Here is a 24,522-nt window from a genome sequence, read left to right on the forward strand (position 1 = left end):
TGGTTGCCTGGCAACTGGTACCACTGGACAGAGCTGTTTGTTTCCCGCTCTTTCTGTCTTCGTGCTAAGCGAAGTTAGCCGGCCGCTGACTGCACCCTTACATTCATGTTCTCGTCTAATTTTGCGCCAGATGGGACAATATGTAGGAACTATCGCTAGAAAGAAAATGGCTCCTACATGAAACTGCTCACAACAAATCTGTGGATTAGCTCGAGTAACCGGGTCATGATTTCTGGAAAGAGACATGGCTGTAGATTTTGTCAAGTATATTTTTCTGGCACTTTGAGCACCACGAGCCGAGTGAACATATAGCCCCATTCAAAAAAAAATGCAGACATCTCTACGGACGATATCTCCAAATCTCAGCAACTCACACCAAAATAATCTAAATGGATAAACAGCACTACTGGTCAGAGGAAAAATATGTATTTTTGGGGTGAACTGTGAAGATTTGGACGCCCCTGGTGTGGGCTCTGTTTGGGAAAGGAAAGCTTGTCTGAGGGAGTAGGTTCTTCTTATCTGGGAGAGCTTGGCATGAAAAGATAATGAAACCTTTGGCGTTTATTTTGGATAAATGAATGTTGGGTTTGGGTGCTTTGGCAAACATGATTATTAATGAAACTACAAACCATACCTGCCAGCTGTTAGGCTTCAGAAAACGGAAGTGTTTTTTTCGTGTTGGCAGGTTTGCTGCAAACCATTCTTCCGTTTGCGCCAATAAGTCAGCGAAATGGAACTGCTAAAACACCTGGGTGAGTGAAGCGCAGCCACCCACACCTTCCGCTCAGGTGAGCATCCATCTGTGCACCTTTCCCAGAGGGCGGGGCTTCTGTGTAATCGTTATGTGCTCAGGTAAAAGTCAAGACAGACACTACGGAAGCTCAGTTCAGATAGTCCTGAAGGTTCAGCAGAGACCGAACATGATAAAGTCGCTGAGTGTGTCGTCTGAAAGCTCCCTCCCTCCGCTGGAGGATGATGTGGACTCGGTCTGCTCCGACGAGCTGCTTGGCTCTCAGTCCCGCCGCTGGCTGGCGGACCTCCTGACCAGGGACATGCCTCCGGAGAGCGGGGACGTGAACACGGTCGGCCGGGACGGGCTGTTCGTGGACTACCACTTCCCCGTGGGAGAGCTGGAGATGCCGCCCGGGGTCAAGTGGAAACGACCAAAGGTAAAGAAAAGATGGAAACTAAACCTTGAAGACCTGCTCTGCTGTGGCGGGTTAAAAGTACCAAAACTACAATGTAAAAACAATCCACGTTTTTTATTATCAAAATTGTATTTCATTAAAAGTAATATAATAAGTATTACCAATGTAATGTACATTACCTGCCTGAGTATTTGCTATCAGCTGAGCAGCATCTGAAGGCCTCCTTACCTGAATATTTCCATTTTATGCTACTTTATACTTTTTACTCCACTACATTTATCTGACAGGCAGTTACTTTGCAGATTACAGTTGTACATATAAAACATATAATGAACTTTACTGGCAGCAAATGTAATAGCATGCTTTAAGTACTGTAGGTAAATACAGAATTAGAGGTTTTAGAAAAAGCTGTTGATCCTGAAAACTGACACAACAGCCTTATGAAATAAGATTTACTATCAGTGAATCTCACTTGGATCTCGCTGTGAGTCAGACATGGCATAACATTTACCAGGTAAAGCCTTGTGCCAGCTACATCTGTTTTTTGGCCTCTGGACAGTTATTTTTCAAACGTGACAAACATTTGCAGATGGGCACGTTTTAAAAAGAACACATGGAGGTATAATGAACACAAACAGAGGCCTGCAGGGCAAAGGGAGGGAAAGAAAGAGAGGGATGCTTTGTCTTTGATGGGTTAGGGTTGGCCCAGGGTTGTCCATTAATATACAGTACCTTCTCTTCTCTTCTAACAAATTAGAGCAGGGCAGGACTCGGTCGGGATACGATCAAATCTGTGGGTGGATTTTTACAGGGCCTTTGTTGAGTAAATATGTAACATATCAAACAAAGGCATCTCTACATGAAAGCAGCTCCTCTCTGTAGCGGCGGCAGAATGTAAGTCTGTACAGTGCTACACTTGGTGCAATGTAGAAGGCAACTGGCAATTCAGTTTTCCTTTTATCATTGTTTTACTGCTTTACAGCCACTGAACGATCCACTGTTATTCTTCGTACTGTAAGAGCAGTAACAACTTCTGACAGTATTTTCCAGACTGTAATATAATGTATAAAGTTCAATGAGTAGGTTTTTCTATTTGCTGTGTAACTTAAAGGTCCAGTGTGTAACATTTAGGAGGAGCTATTGGCAGAAATGGAATATAATATTATAAGTATGTTCATTAGTGTATAATCACCTGAAAATATGAATCGTTGTGTTTTTATTACCTTAGAAGAAGCCGTTTTTATCTACAGAGGGAGCGGGTCCCCTTCCACGGAGGTCGCCATGTTGCACCGCCATGTTTCTACTGTAGCCCAGAATGGACAAACCAAACAGATAGGGCCATTTGCGTTTTTTGCGGCCACCGTAGTTTCTCCTACACGCTAGAAAGGGGAGGGTGAGGCGAGCGGGATTCAAACGGTTGCAAACTGCATTTTCCCCACTAGATGTCACTAAATCCTACACACTGGACCTTTAATGTACTGAGGGTGGACAAAACAACAAGAACACTTTACATTACAGTATAATGGAATCCAAAATATATAATGGAATCAAAAGTTATTTACATAAAACAATTAAAAAATAAAGCGCAAATGCACACAAATGAGGCACATTTTGTTTTCAGCAATGTCAGACCTGACAACTTGGAAATGGTGTCATTTTTAACTAATAAAAAGAAACTGACTCAAGGAATTTCTTCTAAATGATTTTGATTCTTCATAGAGATTGCAATCCAAGCATAAGTGTCTCATGTACAACAAAGTCAGTCAAATGTGTCAGTCCTGTGACTTAGTCTTTTCAGTTCTCTTCTTAAACCCGGGCGGCCATTACCTTTACGGCTGAGAGCACTACAGACCAGCAGGAACACAGGTTTAAAAGGTGCTGGGACTGCCAGGTCAATCTTAGCAAAAGTAGTCATTAAAGCTACAGAGAGAATGTAGTCTGAGCAAACAGTATCTGTTTAAGATTATCTTTGCCATCTTAGCAGCTTGTTAAGGGAGAAGATGATGTTAGTTAATGCAGTTTTCCCACAACTCCTTATGTGTTCGTTTGTGCAACCAAGAACCCACACACACATTTTACACAAAATTAAACATTTCATTTGGAATCAAACATTATCCAGTATGTGAGTTAAACTTTGCCTGCAGGTGCTACTTTATTCCATCACATGCAACCTGTTTTATGCATTTAGGGTAAACTGAATTGAAAGCTGCTGTATCAGCAAACAAGTTGGGCAAGTAATAAGCGAAGAGCTTCCTGGTATGTCTGATCCACAGCGTACAGGCCTCCCTTTAATCTTAATTTACATATTCTGATTGGTGTTTGATTAGTTAGACCTATCAGTGTCACCTGTCAGACACCTGGAGCACTGACTGGGCGTGGCCTTCTGTATATAGACTGACAGCGATTTCTGTATGTACAAATCTATGGCAGATGTGAACACAGTGCTTATGGGTTTGGTCTTTCTCTGGCTGTCTTTTATTAGTAAATGTTAAGTTTGGGGTGTTTTGTTTAAAGAAAATGAAACATTTATGTGATTGTGAATAACAATTTAAAAAGTAACAATTTGTCCGATTAAAGTGGTGGTGTTGGGGGGGCCCCGGTTCTGTAATACTAAACATTTTTATGAAGCAAAACAGGACAAGAAAAACAAATGTTTCAATATATATCTGAGCTGCATGTATGCTGTGGGCTGATTCGTCCATCATCATCAAAGCTCCGTGATTACAGAGCAGGTCAGGTCAGACAGTTAGCTGACCTGTAATAATTAGCTGCCACTCCCTTTGGCATGGTGCTGATACGCTAAATCCTGTTTCCCTCTCCACCCCCTCTCTCATTTTCTCTCTCTCCTTCCTCTCGTGTTATCTTCCTCCTCCTCCTTCTATTGTTCAACCAATCATCAAACCCCCTACTGTTTCTAGGAACTCTGTCCATCACCTCAGTTCATAGTAGACGGAGCTACGCGCCTGGACGTCTGCCAGGGAAAACTCAGTAAGTACACAACTACTGTAGTGTTACACAGTACAGTATCTTCAGACATGATGGGTCCACAAAACACAAGGGACACTTTCCCCAGCAGACAGCTGAGTAAAAAATATTTACCTTTTTAACTTTGAAATGCTTAACAAATGATTATAAACTGAGTTCAGGTGAGTTTACCCTCCATCAGAGTACATCAGAGCTTTCACCTGGTCAGTCTGCTGCATGGAGAGACAGTCTAGGTTCTGATTACATTTCATACACTTTTTTTTATTGTTTCTGTCTAGATGTTATGTTTACAGGGGTTAGACAGAGCTACACATATAACACATTATGAATGTAATTACATACAGTATTTTAACACTGTTACAAAGTCAGGGGCCCGATATTTTGTAGGGTGCAGCCCACAAATGTTATGAGAACCATAAGACCAGGCTGAACCTGCTCCTCCTCCACAAATACAGCGGTCCAGTGGCATCGCAGAGAACAAACACCCTGAGTTTGAGAACAGTGAAGTTTATGCTCCCATCGTCTACGTCCTGCAGTGGATTTTAGTTTTTTTCTGGTCCACTTCATGTGACGTATCTACCAGTGATTTATCAGGTGGTGTCTTCCACCTGAAGACAGATACCTATTTAATCAAACGGGGTCATGTGATATTTTCTGACTGCATGCACCGTGAATCAACTGGCCAGTGCACAATGGATTATGGGAAACTGAGGGCTAAAGAGGATGCACCAGCTGTGTCAGATTTGGGCAAAATACGCTGCATATGGAGGAGCCTTTAAAATGGAAACAGGGCTTATAAACAGTTCATGACATTCTGCGTTGAAATGCAGACTTTTAAAGATGCACTTTGCTGAGAACCTGACTTACTTCTCAAACCTGCTTTCCTCAGATGACTGCTGGTTACTTTCTGCTATCGCATCTCTCTCCATCCATCGCTCCCTGCTCAAGAAGGTCGTGCCCCTAGAACAGAGCTTCCAAGACGGGTACAATGGCTGCTTCGCCTTCAGGGTAAATACCGGAATGCTGCCTAACGTGCTGCTGTCTGTACAGCACCGCTCTTGATTTTCAAGGTTGAATTCAAGAAGCCGATATTTAACTTCAGTTGTAGTATGAATAGGCTTTGGAGTTATTTTCTTTATTCCTAAGCCTAAACAGACATGGGGTTAAAATAATCAAGGACAATGACAAAAAGAAAGTTAAAGTTTCTTGTGTCTTTCTTTCTTTGTGTTGATGTTGAATACAAACATGTAGCTTTCATCTAGATAACAATTTCTGCATGATGGCAGATTTTGGAAAATTTATGAAAGTGACAAGGATATAAGACTTTTTATGGTCTTTGTGAAGTTAGTGAAAGTAGGCCACTGGCACTGTGACAAAAACACCACTCCCTCCCTCCCTCCCTCCCTCCCCCTCTCTGTAGTTCTGGCAGTACGGTCAGTGGGAGGAGGTGAGGATAGACGACTTCTTGCCGACTCAGGACAACAATCTGATCTTCCTCAGCTCCCCAGACAAATATGAGTTCTGGAGCTCCCTGCTGGAGAAGGCCTACGCCAAGTGAGTCCATGTCAATCAGTGTGTGTGTGTGTGTGTGTGTGTGTGTGTGTGTGTGTGTGTGAAGTAGAGGTCATTATCTCATTTGGATGCAACTGCAAAATAAGATTAACCTTCACTGAATTGGAATGTGAGGGTAATAACATTCCTTGAATTGGAACAGGTTTTCCCATGGGCACTTCGAAGACATCATTTTCATTACTAAAATAAACACAAATGGGCAAAAGAATGCTTCTAAAGTTTTTTGTGAACCATTTCGTCTGGCACCACTATCAGGCCAATATATTCGCTTGTACACAAGAAATATCAAATTCTACTGGCCAGAGTGCTGAGCATTTAAGGGGATAAATAATCTTAATTGTAATGAGCCTATGATGCTTCTCTGGCAACACCCTGAATAATACATTTATCAGGAGGCTGTCCATTTTGAACTGTGGAGTGTCCTGAACATTGAACCCTCTAGGGTACAGATTTAGTCTGTATTTAGGAGCTTTTTAAATTGTTATTGTTGCTTCATCCAATTCAAGTTGTACTGAAAGAATGTATCTACTGTATAACCAGAAATCTCCTTAACCATGAATAACAAACATGGAAACACACATATATGTTGAAATGTTGTCCCAGAGGTTTTGCATGAAAAACAAAAGAGAAATCTAAAGAGATGTGCTGTGTGTGTAGACTTTTTCTTAAATACTGTGCAGTCCTTTTACCTGCCTAGCTGAACTGAAACACTTGTTTGTCCAGTTATTTACCTTTCTATTTACCACCTGGAGTCTTTCTGATGTTTTTGTCCTCGCTGCGTCTTTTGTCCCAGGCTGAAAGGTGGCTACAGAGCTCTGGACATGGGCTACCCTCATGAGGCCATGGTTGATATGACGGGCGGGGTGGCCGAGGTTTTGACGATCGCCTCAATGCCCAGAGACCTGCCAGCGTTCCTCAGATACCTGCTGGTTAAAGGAGCACTCATCAACTGTGCCAACTGCCAGGTACAGTAGTTAGCTGAAGCATGAAAGGTAGAGAAATGGACTTGTTAGGTCTAGCTAAATGCCTGGACCTGCTGAGAAACACAGAACATGTTCCCATTGAAGGTTTGCGTGTATGTGATGAGTCACACAAGTGTAATTTTGCCTTTTCCTTCTGTCCTGACTGTGGGTGGATGTTTTTTCCCTCCAGGGTCCTTTGGGGCAAAGGAATGAACTGGGGATCATGTTCAGACATGCCTACTCTCTGACTGCAGTAGAGAAGGTACATGTCCCTAATCAAGATCAAACAAATGCCTGTTATCATTCATATTTTGTAATTTCTCACAGAGCTTGACTAGACCTAAAACTGGAAAAGAATTAATCACAAAATAACCACCAATGGTAATTGCTTCTCTTGAAGTCCAGAAATACTATCGTTAAAATTATAAAAACAATCTTGGTAGCAGCATGCTTCGGATATGTTTTCGGCCAGAGTCTGATCACAACCCTCTGATTTTTGGATGTAAATGTGAAGCTGCAATAAAAGATGCATATGTGTGCTTCAGAGAGCAGGGGAGCTCTTCCTACGGAGGCTACAAATACTAAAATCGACGAGACTAAAGTTTAAATGGAAGATGTGTAGACCTTACAGCAGAAACGTAGATTCATCGTGGCTTGCTCTCACCTTTCCTCCTCCTCTGCCAGGTGAAGACGACATACGGCACAGAGGATTTGGTGCGAATCCTCAACCCCTGGGGCAACACAGAGTGGGAGGGGCCCTGGAGTGACATGAAAGGGTTGGTGCACACATACATCAGCCACTTTAGCCACTGTTAAATGAAAATGTATTAATGAAGATAGCCTGAAGTCTACCTGCATGATTAATAGAAGTTCTCCATCTATAACAACCTTAAATAGTTTGTGTGTGTGATGTGGTTTTGGATGTGCATTTGTATCTGTCTACCTGTCTCAGTCCTTCCCATGTTTCCCACCTCTTCTCTGTCTGCCTGTCACTGTTTCTCAAATTTAAACAGTTTCTTTCATGAGTTTGAAAAGAATACATGTGGCAACAAAACGCAAAAACAATATTGATGCAGAGGTGGTAATCCCCAGTCAGCTTTGAATAAAATAACACTTTCATTCAAAGGTAATTCATGCATATTGACTTATATCATAGCTCCATTTATCTGTATTTACATACAGTATTTTATAATGTAATCAAGATCATGTCTTTGAGGTTACGGGAAAACAAAATATTAAATAACTAACTAATAGCTAATACCTGTTGTTTTCCTGAGAGAGTGGTAAGATTTGGAAATAAATATTTTACACATTTATTATGGGCATAAATATAAAAGTGTCCCCTCTGTACCTCTCGCTCTGTCTCTCTCTCTGTCCAGTCCGGAGTGGTACACAGTGAGTGTCGAGGAGCAGAAAAGACTAGAGAGAGTCAGCCGGGAGGACGGGGAGTTCTGGTGAGTTTGTTGTGCCTTTGTGCATCTGAACGTCTCTCTGTGACATACATCACCGCTGACTCTGACTGTTAACCTCCGCCTTCTGCAAGCGCAAAACAAAACACTCTGACATGTGAGTCTCAGCCACAACAGGAACCACACGGCAAACAAGTCGGTTTATCCTTGACACTTCTTTGTCTCACGCACACACGCTTTTTACTCTCATTTGTCAAAGAAAGGGAAAAAGATGGCAGCGTGGGGTTGTGACAGGCAGCAACACAAAGCTACACAAACACAGCTGCTGCAACACTGCGCACTACTGACTCTGTTAACGTGGTGATTGATTGATAATCTGGAAAATGTTTTCATTGCAGGTTTCTTCATAAATTATTATTTTTTCCAATGATTCAAAAAGAAATATGTTGACTAGCTTCAAAAATTAAAACTAGTCTTAAAAATGGAACTCAATCTGATTTAATTATGGAGTGTTTGTGTTTGGAAAAATCAAACTACATATTTGGGCAGACTTACCAATTTCTCTCTCCATCAGGATGTCGGTGTCAGACTTCCGACAGCACTTCGAGATTATGGAGGTTTGTCACCTGACTGACGCTCTCAGCGAACCAGGCTCCAGCGTGCTGCCGTGGTGCTGCATAATGCATCATGGGAACTGGGTGCCGTACATCACAGCAGGAGGCTCTCACCAAGGGGGTAAGACACATGATGATACATGATGAAAAACTCAACGTCTGTTTCACATTAAAAGCCTTCCACCATGTTCAGGAGGAAAAAAATATTTTGCTGTGAAACATCTGCAGAAGGAAGTTTAATAAAAGCAGCATAATGAAAGAAATTACAGCAAAGCGGAGTCAGACTAATAAATTATTCAGTGAGAACAGTATTTCTGTTAAAAAGAGAGAGAACAGCAGGGTGATGAGAATCACACAACTGTATTGTTGTCTGTATGGAATTATTTCTGTAGAAATAAATGTTGTGTTTTACTTTAGGCCAGTGGTGAAAATGAGCAGTTTAGCTAACCCCAGCACATTTACAGCAATGTGTTTATCAATGGTCAGTGTCCCTTTTATTAATAAAAAACTAAAATGTGAGCCATTTTGTTGTACCTGTGTTAAAACAGACCACATCCCTGGTCATTTTTTGCATAACAGCTTTTATTTGAAAATATAAAGTCTGCATGTCACTTATATGTTACCTTGTATGTACAGTGCAGATTAAATCGAAGGTACTGGAGTCAGAAATATAATGATAATAATAAAACTTTATTTATAGAGCACTCATCAAAACAAAGTACAAAGTGCTTCACAACAAGAGAAATAAAATACCACAGTGAATGACGAAACATAAAGAAATAAAATACATAAAATACACAAAAGCAATAAAATAAACAGCCAGTTCAGGTAAAATCAGGATCTGCTTTCAGATAAAAATGTGTTTTGAGAAGAGACTTAAACGAAGACACTGACTCAGACAACCTAATTTCTTCGGGCAAGTTGTTCCAGATCCTCGGGGCCCTGATAGCAAAAGCTCTGTCCCCCTTTGTTTTCATCCTGGACTCAGGAACAGACAGGAGACCCCTGTACGAAGATCTCAGACTACGTGAAGGTTCATAAGGGATTACAAGGTCTAAAATATAGTCTGGAGCCAGGCCATGAAGAGCCTTAAATGTAATCAACAAGATCAAGACAAGTGAACAGGCTGTTACAGTAATCGAGACGTGAGGAGAAAAAAGCATGCACAACAGTTTCTGCATCACTAAGATTTAAAATAGATTGTATTTTTGCAATGTTTCTGAGCTGATAAAAACATGATTGGACAAGCTTAGTGATATGTTGCTCAAAACATAAATTGTTGTCAAACACGACACCACGATTTCTTGCAACAGGCTTGATATGTTGTGACAGGTTACCAGTGGATGGCAGTATTTGTTTAGTGATGTGATGGGGCCCAATAACAAGGATTTCAGTTTTATTTGAGTTGAGCTGAAGAAAATGTATCGACATCCAATTTTTTATGTCAGACAGGCAGTTCTGCAGAGAACTCAGCGTACTATGAAAAGAAATACCATGTCTGCGGATTACATCACCCAAGGGAAGCATGTATAAGGAGAACAGTATTGGTCCCAGAATTGAACCTTGAGGCACACCGTACTTGATATGGTAAAAGGATGACATGAAGTTATTAATGCTGACACAGAATTTCCTATTGGACAGATAAGATGAGAACCAGTCTAGTGCAGTTCCAGATATGCCCACCCAGTGCCTCAGTCTGTCTAAAAGAATGATCTGTTGTGTCAAAGGCAGCACTTAAGTCCAGCAGCACAAGAATTGAACACATGCCTGCGTCTGCATTCATTAAAAGGTCATTAGTGAGAAGGGCTATCTCAGTGCTGTGGTGTTGACGAAAGTTTTCAAAGGTATTATTGTTTTCCACAGCAGCAAGAAGCTGCTTAGATACAGGTTTTTCGAGAATCTTCGAAATATAATCCTCTTCATTTCTTCACACCCTGCCTGCTGAGGTCTAGAACTGTTTGTACATTGTTAGTGATCTGATAATTAGGATTAGTTGTCAACTCACGTTGTCAAGTTGAGACAAGTTTATTTGTACTGTCTTTAATAACAGTAACACAGTACAGACTTTGGCACCACACACTATCTATCTAGTCTGGTCAAAACTTTGAGAGTATTGGTTTTCACAAAGTTTGCTGCTTCAGTGTTTATATATTTTTGTCAGATGTTACTATGGTATACTGAAGTATAATTACAAGCATTTCATAAGTGTCAAAGGCTTTTATTAACAATTACATTAAGTTTATGCAAAGAGTCAATATTTGCAGTGTTAACCCTTCTTTTTCAAGACCTCTGAAATTCGACCTGGCATGCTGTCAGTTAACTTCTGGGCCACATCCTGACTGATGGCAGCCCATTCTTGCATAATCAATGCTTGGAGTTTGTCAGAATTTGTTGGTTTTTGTTTGTCCACCCGCCTCTTGAGGATTGACCACAAGTTCTCAATGGAATTAAGTTTCTGGGGAGTTTCCTGGCCATGGATGTTTTGTTCCCTGAGCCACTTAGTTATCACATTTGCCTTATGGCAAGGTGCTCCATCATGCTGGAAAGGCATTGTTCGTCACCAAACTGTTCTTGGATGGTTGGGAGAAGTTGTTCTCGGAGGATGTTTTGGTACCATTCTTTATTCATGGCTGTGTTCTTAGGCAAAATTGTGAGTGAGCCCACTCCCTTGGCTGAGAAGCAACCCCACACATGAATGGTCTCAGGATGCTTTACTGTTGGCATGACACAGGACTGATGGTAGCGCTCACCTTGTCTTCTCCGGACAAGCTTTTTTCCGGATGCCCCAAACAGTCAGGAAAGGGGATTCATCAGAGAAAATGACTTTTCAATCAGCATGACAGAGTGATCTCTAGCCTTGTCCTGGTCAACACTCTCACCTGTGTTGTGGCAGGGCTGAAATGCAGTGGAAATGTTTTTTTGGGATCCCTCATGGCAAAGAGAGACTTTGCAATTAAATGCAATTCATCTGATCACTCTTCATAACATTCTGGAGTATATGCAAATTGCCATCATAAAAACGGAAGCAGCAAACTTTCTGACATTCTCAAAACTTTTGACCACAACTGTAGGTGTGGTCCGATTTAACCTTATTTTGGGGCAAATCTTCTCAGACAAAGTTTCTTCTTAATCTAGTTATCATGGATGAGAACATAGTCACACCACACCACCAAAATGAGCAACAACCCCGCTTACAGCAATTTTGGTACATTACTTGGCACAGGAACATTTGACAACACTACACGTACGCTACAGAACTGAATATAATTCAATCAATTCAATCCAAGCAGAAAACCTAATCAAAATCAAACCTGCTACCAAACTGTTTGGTCTCTGTGGAAGCTGAGATGGTGCTTTTCATAACATATTAACCCCTATATGCATGTTGTATAAATTTGAAATCAGTGTATGCAAAGGTTAAAGCTATTTGAAGTGTTTGTGCTGACCACAGCTGTCCTCATAGTGAGAGACGAAGGGGGGAAACAGTTCATGTTAAGGCTAAGGAATGCAGTATAAAGAAAAGGGTAGTACTAACAGTGTGTGTGTGTGTGTGTGTGTGTGTGTGTGTGTGTGTGTGTGTGTTTCCAGGTTTGTTCTGGCAGAACCCTCAGTTCAACTTCGTCCTGTCGGAGACGGATCGCAACCCTGCCGACTCTCAGAATACCTGCTCCTTCGTTTTGGCTCTGATGCAGAAACACCAGAGACGGATGGGCAATAACCTGGGCATCGCCCTGCATATATACCCGGTACACACACACACACACACACAGTGAGATACATGATGTCAGTTATTAATTAATTCAATGATAATGATTAATCAAATTAAAAACAGAGGTAGACTAAAACCAAACAATATTCAACAATCACAGAAGCAGTAGTGGAAAGTAACTAAGAATATTTACTTAAGTACAATTTTGAGGTACTTGTACTTTACTATAGTGTTCCAATTTTATGCAACTTTATACTTCTACTCCACTACATTACAGAGGGAAATATTGAACTTTATACGTCACTACATTTATTTGACAGGTGTAGTTACTTTTTTAGTTTACATAAATAAATAAGAATGAAGTTTGAGGTTACAAGCTGTATTACAGAGTTGCTTAAAAATTCAAGAATTCGTAACTTGTCATAATTAAGCACACAGCTGACTATTAATGAATGAGAGAAATGAAAACAAAATAGGATTACTTGCATTATATTTAACACTGCAGGTTTGGGAGGGAGATCTGAACCTGCACACAATATTAAACCAGTGGTTTCCAAACTTTTTGACTCTTATAACCTCTTATATAAAATCAATGTGCAGTTGTGGCTCCTTGTCATGTTTCAGATGTCGATGAGTTGTTACCAGTTCCACCAAAGAGACATTTCCCCTCTAAACTTCTCACATGGTTTCATTTCAATAACTGTTTAAATGATCCAATATTTCATTAAAAAAAAATCGAAGATGAGAGAAATGTCCAAGAAATGAAAACATTTGTGTATCAGAACTTTTTTCTTCTTCCCAAATCATCTCACGACCCCTCAGATTTATCTTGTGGCCCTCTGGAGGGGCCCGACCCCTCAGTTGGGAACAACTGGACTAAACTAGCGAACTGTATATAAAGTAGTTAACACTAGCTCCACCTCAAGCAGCTACAGTAACATTCTACTTACACATTGATGCATCAGTATTAACAATCTAATAATGTCATATATAATAATAAATCAGTCACAGGTGACATTTTCACTGCAGAATGAGTACTTTTACTTTTGATACTTTAAGTATATTTAGCTGATAAAACTTCTGTACTTTTACTTAAGTAGAATTTTAAATGTATGACTTTTACTTGTAATGGAGTATTTTTTGCATGGTTTTATTAGTATTTTTACTTGAGTAAAAGATCTGAATACTTCTTCTACCACTGCAGAGAAGTGAACTTGTGGGAGGCTGGCATAAGAGCCTGGATAGCTAAATCGGTTGAGCTTGAGACTTTTATTCTGACGAGAATTCTTATTCTTTTATTCAGATGAGAAGTTTTAAGCTGCTTGAAGCAGACACCAACAGCAGGGAAACAAATCTAGTTGCTGGAAGTTAAGTTTGGTCATTGATGACGTCCATGGTGGAGATGAAAATTTGAAAACAGGGGCTCAGTAGTTTGTACTGTCAGTGTATATACATGTATTATAAGTGTGTGCCATCTCTCCAGGCCCATCCTAAGAAAACATACCTGACGCCTGAGGACTTGAGTGGGCTCCGCCCGATCCTCTGCAGCCCCCATTACTCCTCACGTCGGGAGATTGTTCTTCGCGGCTCCCTTCCACCAGGCCGTTACATCATCATCCCTTCAACCGCCGAGCCCAATCAGCAGGGAGCATTCCTCCTCCGGGTGCTGACAGAGCAGGGCAATGCTGCCACGTGAGTCACGGATCAATCTGTTGACGGGTAGAGTTTAGATTTAGTTGTTTTCATGCCACTGGAGCTGGGAAAAGAAAGTAACCTCACATCTCACCCCGGGAGGAATGAAAGAAAAAAGAACGAAGTTTCACGTTACATGCTGTTTAACAGTCACTTCAATCAATATTCAGAAATTCACAACTTGTTGTCATAATTACGTGCACACAGCTGCAGGTCAGGGGAGCTGACTGTTAATCAACGAGAGAAACACTGCAGGTTAGAGAGGCAGATCTGAACCTCTGAGAAGTTCAAAACAGCCAAGGTTAATTATTTAGTGCACTCATCAGTTTGATTCATGGTCATTTCCACCATGATGATAGAACTGTTCCTTTAAATGTCGAACTTTAGGATTTGTGATTATAAATACGATGACTCTAATATGTTTCATGCTTTTTTCCAGTCCAGCTCACAAGCCAGCGGCACAAGATATCTCTTCGTTAACAGAGGTAGGAGACAAGTTAAATCACTTACTAAATAAATAAATGATCAAATTATTCGCCTAGTGAAGTACATTGGGCCCAAACAAAATTCATCAGTGTTGGAAATAAAAGTCAGAGAAGTGACCGTGTGAGGGGGTCTCCGTGAAGCCTGGGTAGGTCAGTCAGTAGAGCATCGGACTTCTAATGTGAGAGACATAGGTCTGTAATAGCTTGAAGCACAAAGCAACTGCAGGAAAAAACATCTTGACACAGAAGTTTGGTCACTACCTGCTCGAATCCACCGGCATATTGGTGCGAAATCTTCCACAGGTGTGAAACTGGGTTGAGAACGGGCCTTGGCGTTTCAAGAGTTAGTGATATTCAGAGCCTGGATAGCTCAGTCGGTAGAGCATCAGACTTTTAATCTGAGGGTCCAGGGTTCAAGTCCCTGTTCAGGCGAGAGAAGCTTTAGAATGTTTGAAGCAGACAGCAAAATCATACAAAAGATAATACTTCAATTTAATTACCTACTATATACAATACTAAATGGTAAACACTATGCACTTAACACTAATTGTCATAGTAAACACTTTCTGCAGTTAGTAACAAGAAACCAATGTATCTTAAGGAAACGATGCCATACGAACTTTAATCGAGCCGCTATCAATTCATTTTTCTTTTTCAGATTTAATAATGTTAGGATCTTTCTTTCCACCATTTTTTATTTATTTCATATTTTGCAGCTGTGAGTAGCTGTTTCATTTTCTTGCATTATGGGAAATGGTGTACTACATGTAACAAATACTGAAAGTAAACCACACAGTTTAGAGTTCAGGGACTGAACTTCAGCAGCTGATAATAACAGGTTTCCTGTGTTTTGTCAGCTTAAAACTTCAATCGCCTGAACAGGGACTTGAACCCTGGACCCTCAGATTAAAAGTCTGATGCTCTACCGACTGAGCTATCCAGGCTCTGTAAAACAGATATATGCAAAATATTCACACTCAGAGGGTTGATTTAGTTTAAGTTCCAATCTCTGCGTCAAGGCAACATTTTTTTTAAACATGGTACACATAAAAAAACTGCGAAGCTCAATATATGGCTAAATTTTGTACAGTAGGCATTTGTTGGTGAAGGTAAAGGCTTGTTTATGAATTGAGGCTCTGTATTTTCTTCCTGCAGCCTTCATTTCCTCACCAGGCTGCTCTTCCTTCGCTTACATCTACCAAACATCTGTTCAAGAAGCACTGCAACTCGGTGAGATTTACTTGCGCACAGCTGCTGTACATCCAGACCAGAGCTGGGCTAACTAATATCTGCAAATAGGTTTGAACTTTAACACACATGGATGTTTGCAACAGTGGAAAACACCTTAGTTTGACAATCACAAGAATTTGTTTAAAATGTATTCTCGGAACTTGTTGGTACGTCTCCGTTCTGTGGTAAACCCCACCCTTCTGCTGCTCCGAGCAGGTTAATACAAATACTAAAAGTTTGTGCAATTACCGGTTTAAACCACAAACTGTAAGGTGCTGTGCTTGTGTTTTGAATGTAGATGTATGAAGAGTAGTGTCTGTGTGTGTTACACTGACCCTTGTGTCTTGTGTTTCCTGTTTTGTGTCATCAGAAGGGGTTCTGCAAACCAGTGCACCTCCACAACCTGCTGACTGAGGCCATACAGGGAGGAGGTCAGTGATGTCCCTCTGTCATGGGTGGATTAGAGTCATCCCTGGTGTTGTTTCTGTGTTCAAAGCAGCAGCGAAGGATTGTTACAGGAACAACGAAACAAAATAATGTCTGATTTTGACATTTCTACAGCGGTTCCCTCTTTTGATTTTAGTATCACGTGTTTGGCAGGGATTCGTCTGGAGTCATGTTAAACCACAGACATCTATAGCTGCTCCAAAATGTAGATAAAAACCAGAGCTGATTGGTTTGTTGCATTCACATCCTCTAGTTTTTGATTTGACCTATCTGCTGAGCTAAATCTGTATCTTTTAACCTGCCCCTTAAACTTTTTTTGTTTGTTTTACCTTTTACCACACGTCCCTTATGTTTCATGACACATGTTCTAGTGGTTTAAGGTTAGGATGATATGACAATTATTACTTTTACAGTAGATTACCACACTAAATAGTCAGTCAGTGAATCAGCCAGTTGACCTCAATAGTAATCCCTCTGTCTCCCTCTAAAGGAAATTTAAAAAATGAAAAAAAACAAAGTTTCCTCTCATTAAATAACCTGGTCTGTTGTGTTCTGAGACATTTGTTAACAGGGAGGGCATCGAGAGGATTAAGACTTCAGTATTACATCCTGCTGTAAAGCTGCACTGGTAGCCTACAGGAGATGATGACAGATAGTTCAGTGTTTCAGAGGAACAAAGGAAATAGGACTGATGACACGGCAGGAAGGAGGATGTACAGCATAGCTTCCTTGTAAACGAGAGGAAGAGAGAACATCGGTGTGTATTTGAATGTCTGTGATAAATTGGTATGATTACTGCATATCTATGAAGCACACTGGTGGCATTTTGTTTTCCAACAAAGAATGTTTGGCTTCACCATTTTTAGTCCCAGGGATCCACACCCACCTCTACTGAAATAGGCTATTTGAGGTGCATTAACATAACAATATCAATATTCATGACACTGATTGCCTGGCAAAGTTGCTGATCCCACCCCTGCCTTGACATACGATCTGCAACTAGCAGTATTCAAACAACGAGCCTCAGCCTCGTGCTTTAATAACACTGAAATAACATCTGTAGGTGCAAAATTCACCACGAGTTTACAATTCTGGTTTGCATGTTAAAATGTCCGCTGATGATCTTACTTGTTGTGCTCAGTGATGGCCGGCAGTGAGAAGGACTTGGCTCTGGAGCACTGCAAGAGCATGGTGGTCCTCATGGATGTATCCTTGAACAGTAATATTAGATCTGAACAATCACACACTGTCTGAGATTTAAAAAAACTATTTTTTTTAAACTTTCACATTTCAGTATTAGCAGACAGACAATCCAACCACGAGTGAGCGAATGAAAGAAGAACTGATAAAAAAAAAGATCAGTATGGAAACATGTCATCTTATTGATCGTGTTAAAGTTGTTATGTAGTTTTTTAAACATCAATATGTTTTAAAAAATATTGATACCTTAGTAGAGTTTTCACATACAAACGAGACCAATTTCAGATTTGTAGATTTCCAGATGGAAATGAAAGATCAAAGTATTTGGAGTATACTGTACATTCATACTATACAACAGAGACCTGAGTGCAGCAGGCAGAAAGAAAACAAACACATCCAGACATGACAAAGGGACATATTGCATCAGACACAGACATCACTGAATAGATTTGAAGAGAAGTTTATATCATATCATGTGGTCTTATGGAGATGATGGTGGAGAGCGTTGTCTTACACGTTGGTACAAAACCTTCCACAGGTGTGAAACTGGGTTGAGGATTTTTGATATTCAGAGCCTGGATAGCTCAGTCGGTAGAGCATCAGACTTTTAATCTGAGGGTCCAGGGTTCAAGTCCCTGTTCAGGCGAGAGAAGTTTTAAGCTGACAAAACACAGGAAAGCTGTTATTATCAGCTGCTGAAGTTCAGTCCCTGAACTCTAAACTGTGTGGTTTACTTTCAGTTAGTTACATTTCCACTGTGGAAGTAACTGAAGTACACTGAAGTACCATACATCATAAATTTAGGAGTCAGTATCTGTTCCTCAATTCCATGTTACCTTCAAGTATTACATGTAGTACAGTATTAGTAGTACACCATTTCCCAAAATGCAAGAAAATGAAACAGCTACTCACAGCTGCAAGATATGAAATAAATAAAAAATGGTGGAAAGAAAGATCCTAACATTATTAAATCTGAAAAAGAAAAATGAATTGACAGCAGCGGCTCGATTAAAGTTCGTATGGCATCATTTCCTTAAGATACATTGGTTTCTTGTTACTAACTGCAGAAAGTGTTTACTATGACAATTAGTGTTACGTGCATAGTGTTTACCCTTTAGTATTGTATATAGTAGGTAATTAAACTGAAGTATTAGCGTTTGCTTCAAGCATTCTAAAACTTCTCTCGCCTGAACAGGGACTTGAACCCTGGACCCTCAGATTAAAAGTCTGATGCTCTACCGACTGAGCTATCCAGGCTCTGAATATCAAAAATCCTCAACCCAGTTTCACACCTGTGGAAGGTTTTGTACCAACGTGTAAGACAACGCTCTCCACCATCATCTCCATAAGACCACATGATATGATATAAACTTCTCTTCAAATCTATTCAGTGATGTCTGTGTCTGATGCAATATGTCCCTTTGTCATGTCTGGATGTGTTTGTTTTCTTTCTATCTGCTGCACTCAGGTCTCTCTTGATCTCAATGAGATGACCTGATTAAATAAAGGTTGTATATATAACTGCGGGACTATCTTGTGGAGGAATGGTGTTCATCCCTCCAACAGAGCTCCACAGACTTGGCATGACTCCACACTGAGACACTTCCTGTTGGTTTCTCTTTTCATTTGTCACCCATCTGTATCTATTAGTATTATTATTCAAAATGAAACAGCAAAAGTCAAGACCTTAATATACACAGCTTTAGGCATGATCCCAGTGAAATTTACAGTCTTTGCACTGCATTTAATAGCCACTGGATAGTTCACATACAGCTCATCTCTCCAGTAAGAGTCTTTGAAAAAATCTATTATAAAATACTACACTTGCCTACCTGATGAAAAATGTTGGTGACTATTGTTGCTCTGCATAAGAACTTTGTCCACCCCTTTTGTATCAATGAGGGTAGGCTAAATAACAGAAACACCTCTCTGTAAAATGCAATTAAAGCACAAACTTCATCCTCCAGAACGATCATACAGTTGAATCGACAGCTCTCTAAAACTGTTACACCCCAAACTGAACATTATAACCTTCATGAAGGGAGGATTTAATGCAGGACTGTTGTGTTGGACTGCATTAGTTTTAGATGTACCTAATAAACTGGCAACTTAGTGTATTTATTGATTCTTAAACTATGCATGTCTTGCAGCACACGTCTTTCAGAGGTGTCACTGTTGAGGATTGTTTGGATTTGTCTGGTTCACTTCCTTGACCTCAGTGCTTTCCCCAGACCCAAGGCATCGCTCAGCTAAACTGGTCAGAGTTCCAGAGTCTGTGGGACAAGATCAGGAGGTGGACGGTAAGGGTATCAACACACCACGACAGTAACATCAACAAGAACAACACATGCCTGTCAACATAATGGTTGAAGTGGAAGATGCATGCAAAAATCTGTCTAGTTGTATTGGCTTTCTCCCTAAATACACTGCTTGTCTCTGTCTTTTAGCTTTGTAAAATTATCAACCATTTTATATCAGAGATAGACCAAAATAAATGAAGCAACATGGCTAAGATTATGAAGTCCCAGAAAAATACAGAATAATGAACATTTTTCAAACGGTAGTCTGAAGAATTTCTGTACACTGAGTCCATTGTGATGCTGTGTATTTCTTAGTGAGCGCTGCTCAGCAACCACAGTTTAAGTTTAAACTCATCACACTGAACCACCACAAGACTCTGCAGCTGAGCTCCTCTGTCAGACTGATGTTATGTCAGTGTACATGCAGTTTGTCATGCACTCAGTATGTTGTGTTGAATCTCTCCTCAGGATATCTTCCTGGTGTTTGACAAGAACAAAACTCGCCGGCTCGAGTATCAAGAGGTGACCCCCGCTCTGAAGGCAGCAGGTAGGACTGAGGACACACAGCCGCATAAATAAACAGATAGTTCATTCACACATTTGTCAGCTGCATCTAGCAGTTCATGTGTTACACGTATACAGCTTCTGTGGGATTCTGATTTTATCTGTCAGGAAAACTTATTTGACCAACAGGGGGAGCCAAACTACCTCTCTTTACCGCTCCCTCTGCTTCTTAACATCGTTCAATCTCAAAGGTGGAAGTAACTTGTTATATTTACTCTGACTACATTAAATTATATATATATATATAGTCACACATATAATTAAAGTGTTTGAATTAGGTTTTTGTGTTCGTTTTTGAAGAGACAGTTCTGATTTGCTCCTGTGTTTATAGACATTACTGATGTAAACTATCTTTTAACAGCATCAGAGAACATTAATAACAGATTTAGTTGTCGCCTCTTTATTAAAAGGCCCTTCAGTCTACTCGGTGGTGGCTCAGCCCTTTTGTTTAGATTCAGATTATGCATGAAGTAAGTACATTTATACTAAAGTAGGGTAGTAAACCAGTATTCTGGCCTTCCTTTGTTGGTCACTCAGTAAGAATACATTTTAAGTGAGCTACTTTTTACTTTTAATCAAGTAAATTTCTTAACTGCTACTTGTACTTATTATCAGTAAGGCAATACTACTACACATAAACTCTTTCTTCCTCTGTTTATCATGATTATTATTATTATTATTCCTACGTTTTGGTAGGTACACTGAACTGACGTGCAGTTAGCCCTAACAAATTTACAGCACCTTGTTCATATGTGAATTTCAATATGTGAGGTCCACTGACAGTTGTATGTCTCACAGGAGAAAATGTCCCGCCCGTTGTCACTGCACCTGTTGAGAACCGTGATTTAATCTGACGTGGGTTTGTTTGTCTGGTCTGCCTCTGCTCCAGGCATCATGGTGGATGATTTGGTAATGCAGCTGGTTGGACTGAGATACACAGAGCCGGACATGACCATCAGTTACCCCGGCTTCCTGTACCTGCTGATGAAACTGGAGAGCATGATCCGTAAGGGAGGGAGGTGGGGAAAGAGGGAGGGGGGGTTGGTCAGGGAAAAGACAAATGGCACATTGTCACAGTATTAAAAAAAAGGCAGAGGAGCTTGATGCTACAAATTAGAAACAATAACATGCTTAAATCACTTAAATACTTAATGACAGTCAGCTGTATGAACAAATACACAGAGCCGGTTATTCCTCAGCTAAACTCATGATACACAACAAAGATGGCGACTCAGGGAGCAGTATGAAAGGGGTTTACCTCAACTTTAAGACGCAATTTAAAAAGAGAACAGACAGCGGGAAGTGTTCCAGGTGGTTCAGTTTGCTTTTTCATGTGCCTCCATGAGAATGATTCAACCGTTCGGGATATAACTGGATTATAAACCTAAAACTAAAAGATTTAATTAAATAGTAAAACTTGACAAAAAAAAAGTCAGCGACTAAAACTAGACTGAAAGTGACAATATTGAAATGGGTACAATGTCATCAAAACTATCAGACTTATATATTTAATCTACCATACATTTATCTATAAAGTTCAATCAAAATCAGGTTAACTAACATTCGGCTTTGTCTTGGCTTGGCCAGACGGGTGGACGGCACAGTGAGTGCCAGAAGGTTTAGAAAAGCTTCTCAAAGTCAATTTAGTCTGCTAAAGCTAATGCAAGGCATCCCGACACAGTAAACGCTACCCACCTGGAACTACAGGCACGACAAAACAGAAACTGTTTTTGCCTTCACAGTTCAAATGTTTGTCAAATGTTCATTGTTTTTGTCCTCTTTTGCAGACAAATTTCAAGCGTTCGACATGGTGGGGATGGGAACCATAACAGTCAGCTACAGACAGGTGTGAACATTAGATTTAGTAACAGATACTTTGAATAAAGAATTGTAAAAAATACAAAAATAGCGGTGGCAGGTGTGATATATGACACATTTGCTATTTATTTTACTTTTATAATATGAATGACTTTAATATCTACATCTCAGTTTGGCAGGTTCTTCATTAAAACTGTCAAACATGAAAAGAAAAGAAATTCATATTAAGGTTTTCAACTAAATGTTTTCTGTTCTCTGATTGGTTCCAGTGGCTCCACATGACCATGTACAACTGACCTGACCTGGTCCCCTCAGACGGATTCATCAGGATTTGCTTTGTTTCTGCTCTTCTGTTTTTCAGCTGTCTGAACGCGGATGAACAGTATAGTTCAATGATAGAAACATGTAGCACACAGTACTAAGACTTCTTATGCCATTTATTTTTCCTCCTGTATGTTGTCGTCATATAGTCAAACAGTGACAATGGAAACATCTTTAAGTCAGTCATGGAAACATCCGAGGTGGAAGGTCAAAGCAAGATGAGGAAAGGAGAAGTTTATGATTCACTGTGTTGGTGCCACTTCAGCAAAGGTCACCTCAGTGATTTTAATAAGTGAAACTTTAAGATGTTGCCTTGTCTTTAATTTCCTCTCAACTGTCATTTCTCAGCCTTAATTAGAGCTGTTGGACCCTGTCCTCCTCCAGTCTAATATGAAAATCAACAGCAGCGTAAAATAACTTCCTTTAACTATGGTCAACACTAAAATAATTTTAAAATACCTGCATTAGTAAATCCATAAATGATATATATATATATATATATATATAATGTATATTAGGGCTTCTTTTCATACCAACAAGTCTATTAGTTGATTTATCAGACTAATCATTTCATTATCCTCTTTTGTGCCTTTCTTTATTATCGTAAAGCCTTAAAGCTGAAGTGAAAAACAATTCTTGGCAACATGCTGGCATTCCAGTAAAGTGTAGTCTGAATACTACGTGATCCATTTATCCTACACTTATACACGATTGTAGAAAATGTATAAAAAGTGGTTTTGAACTCATTTCTTCTGTTTGCCTCTGACAAAATGTTGAGCTTAATGCTGCGTGAATAAAGAAAGAGCCAAAGTCTGTGAAGTCCTTCTCCACTTTGTTTCAAGGATGCCAGCACCAATATGTTCAGGTGGAGGTGCATCTTCATTTGGCTTTGTTATATAAAAATGTTTTTTAAAATGTAATGATGTGTTCAATTATGACCCATTCCAGTGTGCTCCCTTCTCTCTGGTACCACATTCATTTGCTTAAAAGGTGATTAAAACTGATGTGCCGTTCGTGTGCAGTAAGTCATCTGGTTGTGTCTGAACTACTTTCAAAAATCATGAGTTCTGTGATGAATAAGGACGACTCCCTCATCTCTCCCTCTGACCTCAGAAACCCACTGACAGATATTTTCAGGCACTCACTGTAAATCGATGTCACAAACATTTTTGGTGCTTCTGAATGTTTATGTTGTCTGTTTTGTTGGTTTCTTTGGTCCTGTCTGGTTTGTTTCACTTTTACTAAATTCCTCATCATGTGGCCTTTTTCTGTCTGGCCAGGGCCATGATGGAAAATGTATACTGATTATTCATCTTCCAGCCTGGTTATATCGGTCTTCTCTGCAACTTTTCTACAGGGTCTGTCTCTGCACTGACCCCGACCACAGGGGATATTTTGAGAAATGACCCTCTGTTCTTTGCTGGTGTCTGGTATGTGTAAATATCCGTCTTCCAGCGTCATTCTTTAAAGTGGGAACAGTCAGAGATACAAATACCAAAGGTTGTGTGCCTGTGTGTGTGTTCAATAACTTGTTGTTGCGCTACTGTTGTGTTGGTTCAAGCTGACTTTTAGCATGGCATGTGATAGTCATACATCAGCCAGACCCTAACACACTGTTTCTGGCTCTGGCTCTTTCACCTCTCAGTGCGCTTTACTGAACTGAGGATTGTTAAACTGCTTTTTTAACTGTTTCTTTTTTCTTTCTCTTGCTCTCTCCCTCCTTTGTCTGATCCGTCAGGAACTCATTTATATGAATATAAAAGCCATCGTCACTATACCTTTAAAATATTATGGACCGCGTGGGCTCAGCCAGTGGTTTTTAGAGACAAATCCAGACCAAGCTCTAAACAAAACCCTAAAGGGTCAGTTCACCCAAATGACAAAAACCTATAACTATTGTAAGTCACACAAGCAGCAGTTACAGAACTGAACGTAGAACAATCTACACTGGTGGCCCTCAGTGCAGGTAAAAATCACATTTAAAGGGTCGGCACACTCAAAAAAACAACAACCCAAAACACATTTTCTCACTTACCTCAACTGGTATATATCCATGCAGATAGTTT

General features: G+C 40.2%; 1 protein-coding gene and 4 non-coding genes across 6 annotated transcripts; 3 read left to right on the top strand and 2 right to left on the bottom strand.

Moving 5' to 3' along the window:
* The first annotated feature begins 857 nt into the window (after positions 1–857).
* On the top strand, positions 858–23,485 carry zgc:85932 (uncharacterized protein LOC405875 homolog). 2 transcript variants are annotated; one of them, XM_044203427.1, is made up of 20 exons: positions 859–1,169; positions 4,067–4,136; positions 5,023–5,141; positions 5,554–5,687; positions 6,499–6,670; positions 6,858–6,929; positions 7,352–7,443; positions 8,047–8,121; positions 8,651–8,811; positions 12,279–12,436; positions 13,883–14,091; positions 14,531–14,576; positions 15,732–15,806; positions 16,177–16,237; positions 17,395–17,459; positions 19,685–19,753; positions 20,222–20,300; positions 21,207–21,323; positions 22,105–22,163; positions 22,405–23,485. In XM_044203427.1, exons 1-20 carry the CDS (start codon positions 921–923, stop codon positions 22,429–22,431), a joined length of 2,109 nt encoding a protein of 702 aa, XP_044059362.1. In that variant the 5' UTR covers positions 859–920; the 3' UTR covers positions 22,432–23,485. The 2 variants fall into 2 exon arrangements, with proteins under 2 accessions (XP_044059363.1, XP_044059362.1); XM_044203428.1 differs by lacking the exon at positions 15,732–15,806 and having other exon boundaries at positions 858–1,169.
* trnak-uuu lies at positions 14,936–15,008 on the top strand. The gene has a single exon. It is a non-coding gene; the product is annotated as a tRNA-Lys (tRNA).
* Positions 15,448–15,520, bottom strand: trnak-uuu. The gene has a single exon. It is a non-coding gene; the product is annotated as a tRNA-Lys (tRNA).
* trnak-uuu lies at positions 18,027–18,099 on the top strand. The gene has a single exon. It is a non-coding gene; the product is annotated as a tRNA-Lys (tRNA).
* trnak-uuu lies at positions 18,638–18,710 on the bottom strand. Its single transcript has one exon. It is a non-coding gene; the product is annotated as a tRNA-Lys (tRNA).
* Positions 23,486–24,522: the final 1,037 nt, after the last annotated feature.

Source organism: Siniperca chuatsi, linkage group LG7 (assembly GCF_020085105.1).
Source record: "Siniperca chuatsi isolate FFG_IHB_CAS linkage group LG7, ASM2008510v1, whole genome shotgun sequence".
NCBI lineage: Eukaryota > Metazoa > Chordata > Actinopteri > Centrarchiformes > Sinipercidae > Siniperca > Siniperca chuatsi.

Coding starts and splice junctions, on each gene's coding strand:
- zgc:85932 (XM_044203427.1), top strand. CDS start 921: ATGATAAAGTCGCTGAGTGTGTCGTCTGAAAGCTCCCTCCCTCCGCTG. Junction 1,170..4,066: donor TCAAGTGGAAACGACCAAAG/GTAAAGAAAAGA, acceptor TACTGTTTCTAG/GAACTCTGTCCATCACCTCA. Junction 14,092..14,530: donor GAGCAGGGCAATGCTGCCAC/GTGAGTCACGGA, acceptor GCTTTTTTCCAG/TCCAGCTCACAAGCCAGCGG.